Source organism: Rhamphochromis longiceps, linkage group LG12 (assembly GCF_057381845.1).
Source record: "Rhamphochromis longiceps isolate RC_006_pf linkage group LG12, R_longiceps_female_GT1.1, whole genome shotgun sequence".
In the NCBI taxonomy this organism is placed as follows: Eukaryota; Metazoa; Chordata; class Actinopteri; order Cichliformes; family Cichlidae; genus Rhamphochromis; species Rhamphochromis longiceps.
The window spans coordinates 19,497,882-19,503,881 of NC_140568.1; the positions used below are offsets into that span (position 1 = coordinate 19,497,882).

General features: G+C 40.7%; 1 protein-coding gene across 1 annotated transcript in view; it reads right to left on the reverse strand.

Moving 5' to 3' along the window:
- LOC146657183 (transmembrane protein 132C) overlaps positions 1-4,320 on the reverse strand; it is a 169,894-nt gene extending 165,574 nt beyond the window's left edge. Inside the window, exon 1 of the mRNA XM_085425083.1 lies at positions 3,248-4,320. Within this exon, the coding sequence (XP_085281209.1) occupies positions 3,248-3,374 (127 nt within the window). The 5' untranslated portion in view covers positions 3,375-4,320. The remainder of the gene's footprint in view (positions 1-3,247) is intronic.
- Positions 4,321-6,000: the final 1,680 nt, after the last annotated feature.

Consider the following 6,000-nt stretch of genomic DNA (forward strand, 5'->3'; position numbering starts at 1 on the left):
TCACCGATGAAAGAAAACAAACACAGCATCAGCATGTTCATCGCACATTCACATCCCCTCTTTTTAAAAGCTTTTACACAGGTTTCCACCATTCGCCTCCCCAAATTATGAAAATTGATTGAATGCGAGATCACAGCAGTTACAAAGAGCCAATTAAGCAGGGCAGATGTGCTTTGTGGAAATATTACAGGACATTAGTCTGATGTTTTTGAACTTGCAGGGGCAAAAACCCTCTTTCGACTCAGTGATTGGAAAGCTGCATGCCTCCCACACGCACTTTAAGTATAATGAGCGTAAAAGAACAGTACGAGGGATTTAGATGACAGTCCACCTACTCAGCGCGCTTCAAAAAATGGTCATTAAGCAAACAAAGGTGCAGATTTTGACACACAAACGTATGGCATAAATCACTCGCGAGTGTTGGAACTGAAAACCACGGGGAGTTTAAACACAGCTCATGTCAAACTACTACTGTGATTTTCTTTTCCTTTCTCCTTCCATGAAGGGAAACCACGGAAACCACCCAAGCCACGCCAAATTGGATTTGAGAGAAGGGGGGGGGGGGTGACGGCTCTTTTTATCAGTGTCCTCTGTTGTAAAATTCAAGCGACTTTGTGCACCACAGCAAGAGCGATGCACAGATAGCCTTGATGAAGAATAAATACAAAAAATTAGAAATTAAAAAAGCCACTACTGTTCCTTTCATTTCTTTCTGATCTCTAAATCAACACCACAACTGATGAATGGCAGCAAAAAAAGAAAAAGAAATGACATTAGGGGGTTTATCCAGCGCATGGCCACTTAAGACATACTCATTTACTTCAATATGCTTTGGTTACAAATATAATTAAAAAGCTGTCAAAGATCTAAAACAAAAATCTTTTCAGTGCAGTGGAATCGAAGCTGACATGAAAATATCCACCCGACTGTTGATGAAATCAATCCTTTTGCTTGAGTGGACAATGTGTTCAATTCCACGTCAAAACTCCAGCTGAATTTCAATCAGACAGTGTTGAGCCTAACGAAATGAGACACAGACACATGAAAGGATCCAGACAAACACATGCCACTCACAATTTAGCAGCACAGCTTAAAGACAAACATAATCAGTCCATCAATCAAGCCGCGAATGCTAAAAATTGTTCTCCATAAAGACTGTATTTCACCTCTCTGGCTCATTTTTTTTTTCTTGACCGAGGACATGAATTGCAGGGTTTACAGGACTGCCAGGGGCAAAAGAAGTAGAGCTGGATGTGTGCCACAGCACTGGGGCGAGGAACCACAGCAGTGGATGTTTCTGAAGACAATCACAGATAAAACCTCTCCACTGAGAGAGGGTTTAAGAATCTCGGCTGGGTAAGTAAATGTTCTGAAATAAAATTTCTACAGAACGACTTCAATCGTCTTGATGGAGATGCCGAGGCATGAGGACAGACACATGGCAGCAACAAGAGACAGCATGGGCTGTGTGCTTAGTGCTTAAAGATGTAGACCAAAGGCTATCCTTGCTTGATCTCCTTTGGATCTTGTTAAGCTCAAGGATAAAACTAAAGGAGGGAAGATTGAAAATTCTTCTCAGGAATCCCACTGAGGTGTCCCACTGGAACGCACCTGGTGGCTTCAATTAAAGGACGGGACACTTGTTTTGTATGTTTTTTATTAACAAAACATACAAAAAATGTTAAGTCTCCATCCTTTTATCATAATAACATTTTATTCTGCAGATTTGCTTTGAATATTCTAGGGCCAGGAAACTCAACACCCTGATATAATTTGCAGTTGTTGAAACAAAGGGTTTTTATCACAGTCACACTAGAACACCAGGTTTCCATCCCTAATCGTGGCTTATTATGCTGCGCAGACATTTTTCTAGCACGGATCTGATCCTCTCATTTCCTGGAGTGTGTTATCAATTTTCATCACTATTCACAGTAAGAAGCTGTGTCCTGCAGGTTTATGACACACAATCCTCAATTAGGATCACACTGTGTAAGGCCTTAGCACATGGCAAATATTATTACAGTATACTTCAAGCCAGTGAGCCAGCACTGGAAAGAGAGGTGCTGTTACATAAGAATAATCCTCATGAGCTCCAAGATGTATCACCGAGGCGCACATGCACAATGGACCTCTAAGATGCAATTTTGGAAAGATTGTTTCTGGAAACTATGACCTTTAATTCTGCAGGAAACCAGCGCAAGTGTTTCTTAGACCATAACAGATACACTGCCGGCTGCAGATTCTATGTAATTACAATAAGATTGTGATTCTAGGTCAGTGAACAAGGATTGCATATTCATTCACTGAAAAATGTGTTGTTGTTTCTTTCATTTGCACAAGAAAAAAGGGAGGAAAAAAAGTTTTGCTTTTAATTAAAGACATGCCGTGAAAAACTCTTCTTTTGGGTATGCTGGAAAGCTGCTAGAGCCAGGCATCATCTGGAGAAAAAGTCCCATTGGAGGACCGGTTAAAATTTCCAGATTGCATTTTAGTTTAAACCCTTTTCCCACAAGACAGAAGGGATTCATTAGCCAGACCACCAGCTGCCTTCAGATCTATATATCCTGGCCGCCAGGCAGTCAAAAAGGATGTTGCTGTTCTCCTCCCAGTGGCACTAATTGACTGATGCAATGTGGAAAATGACATTTAAATCATCTTTTTCTCCCCCCACCAAGAATCCATATAAAACGCAGAAATTCCTACTAAAAACATATTAAGTGACACCTCAAAGAGATTGGGACTGATGTTGTGAAGCTATATGAAGAGCTCTCATCAATGCAACTCTCCTAAGTTTTCCCATGAAATAAATATGGGCTTGGAGATGAATTTTATGTAATAACTTAAGTCAAGAGTCGATACAACCCCAGTGCTTCTGTTGCACAAGATAATCCTTGTCATGTTGAAATATTGATGAGATAAGTGTTATTTAAAGCCAGAGCTGCTCTGGGTTCATCGTACAGGTGCAGAGCCACTGCAGCGAGGTCTTCGGAATCCATAATATATGACTGAACACATCTGAACTGAATTCTTGTTGGGGAATGTAAGCGTACACGCAGATGAGACAAGCAGGATGTTCGCTACCCTGCATCACCGTGTATCTCACGCGGTCCCCTGTGTGACAAAAATCACGCTACTTGGCTCCAGTTCGTATTAAACTTACTTGAAATCTTTGTTTAACAAAAGCCTGGCTCCTCAGTCGGCACAGTGGGCGTAAAGACACATAGGCTAAAAGGTTTAAAATGCTTACCTCCCAAAAGTAACACCACCGACTGAAGCGCAAGGATGTGCAACATGTTTCTCTGAGCCGTTAAAAAACACGAATTCCCCCAAAAATTAGTGCGCAAGCCGATGTGTGTTAGTTCAAAGAAGAGCATCCTACGTGCAGTGTGGTTTCTAAAAATGAAGAATGAAAACACGTCTTTTCATGCTGCAATCGTTAGTTTCCAAACGCTGAACAATCATAGTTCGAGTGAGCAGTTTTGAAAGTCTGATCTACTTGTTTTTGTCAGGAAAATTCAAGAACTGAAGAGAAAGAACTTCAGCTTTGCTTCGGTCTCTCCAGCATTTTTCTTTTTAGAAGAGATAACGCTTAGATTACTGGCGAAAGACCAGTTATGACACATTTTCACAACGATTTTGTGTTTGTTTTATAGCGGGGTTTTTTTTTTATCCCAAGAAGCGCAGAAATCCTCTGTCCTCAGACGGTCAGTTTTTCCAGCTCCCTTCTTTCTGCATCACCGGGCTCCTGAAGCTGGCTGTAGTGCGTAAAGTCCGATACTTTCCGTCCATCCTCGTGTTAAGGCGAATTATCTAAAAGTAGAAAAGTTCAAGTCCCGGCATAGATCAGCGTACATCCACACCCAGACAGCTTTTCGTGAAGTCCTGAGCCAGAGGAGAGCGCGCAAGAGGTCCGTATTCAGCGTTCAGCTTCCACTTCTAATGACACTTTGGCACCAGGTGATTCATATATTCAGCGAAAGTCCGGATTCAAGTCATCGTTCTTCTATGTTTATGCAGACAGACTGCAGTTTGTGGAGCTTACGCATTGTCACCCCGTCCAATGCGCGTCGAGGGGACCAGAAGGAAAGACATAACAGACACAGAGCGGGGGCGTTTGGCGCTCCAGGAACATCATATCATTGATGCCGGGAGTAAACATATTTTAATTCATCACTTTTGACCAGCTGAGTTTGCATTAAAGCATCTTCCTAAAACAACAACACCGAAAAAAACTAATATGTTCACCCTGTCAGTTTTAAATCAAAATCAGACAGTTGCACGTGTGTTAAATAACCAACACGTCTGGTGACGTCGCTGCCCTTTGCGTGCAAAAACAATGATTTTAAAAGTTGTCATCGGACATTTCGAATTTATTGGATGATTGCGCCACTTGTCAGGCACCAGCGACCCTGTGCGGCACGAAGAGTGAACTGAAAAACTTGCGCCGCTCGTGTTTGATAACGCAAACCTTTAACGCTTCGGGTAATTAATATTAAAATACAATTACGAAAAAAAGAAATGACAGTGGGTATAGAAAAGTAAAAAGCACCAGTCTGATGACATCATTCGCGGTATGGTGTCTGCATCCTGAGAGAGATGCACTCAATCACCGCAGTAGGCTCAGATATGGCTGCAGTGCTCACCGAGTTTCTCGCTCCTTTGTTGTATTTTCACACAATTTCCAGTGAGCCATCTCCATTCATTTATTCATTCAATTTTCCATACTTATTCCCATTCAGGGCCACGAGGAACATATATTCAGCTCCACCACAAATGGCCCTTTTCTGCAGAGCCATCTAATATAATAAAGATTAGAAATTTATATATATATATATATATATATATATATATATATATATATATATATATATATATATATATATATATATATATATATATATATATTTCCCTGCAAGCAGTCCAGCAAACAAGCATGTGTTGACATATCAGTTCCAATGCAATTTGACTTAGCAGTATACAGTGCTGGTGTTATTTGACATTGCTTTTGTTCCACTTCCATTGATGGGAACATAATTGCGGCTGCCAGTGAATTCATTATAATTGCAACCCAGAAAATGAACTAAAATATGGATTATTACTGTAATCTGGTAATTGATTAAACCATGAACCCCACAGCAGTTTTTTCCCCTCCCTCTCTAAGCAGATTAGACAGTGTTGTGAAGGAAAGATAAAGAAAAATCCATGAAGACTAAATAGAGATGTATGAGATGACTCACCAACAGTGCAGTCATTCGTTTCCACAAGATGCGTTTCATCACTGTCCCTGCCTGTAAGTGCTGTGATCGCTGTAAAGTAATACCTATATCACTGATTTTCATTTTGAGTGTGGGAAAAGTGTAGTTGTGGCATTTTTTTAAGAAACAAAGAGAAGCAACACTTATTATTCAGTCAACTCTAACATTACTCGGGTGCAGTTTATTTTAAAGTTTATGACATTGTATCTCAGCTCCACTTATTTCAGGTTAACTACTAAGTTGAGGTCTACAGTGCAAGGTCTAAATGCACAAGAAATCATTCTCAAAGAAAACTACAATACTTTCATTCACACACAGCATATAGCTATTGTAGTCCTGGTTATTCTGGTTTGGTGCTGTGAGTGTTCTGTGCAGGTACCAGAGAGTTTGAAACATCTTTCAGCACTAAATCATTGTTAAAGCTTTTGTGTTAAGTCGCCCGTTCTGGTTCACTTCAAATTCCATTTTTGCTTATGGAACTGAGACTTTACTTCCTTCTTAATGCGTGCAATTTGATGCTGGAAAAAAATTCACTCTGGTACAGCTGCAAAAAGCATTAGAGGTACAGGGAACAAAAGTGTTGATGTAGAACAGTCACTTCCCTAGCTGTAGCTGTAATGGTGGGCTGGAAAAGCACTCACACAAATGCTGGTAGCTGTCCAAAAGTAACCCCCTTCTAGGACCTGACACTCACTTAAATCCCTTGAAGACCACGATATACTGAGGTCTGTTCGACGGCTGGAAA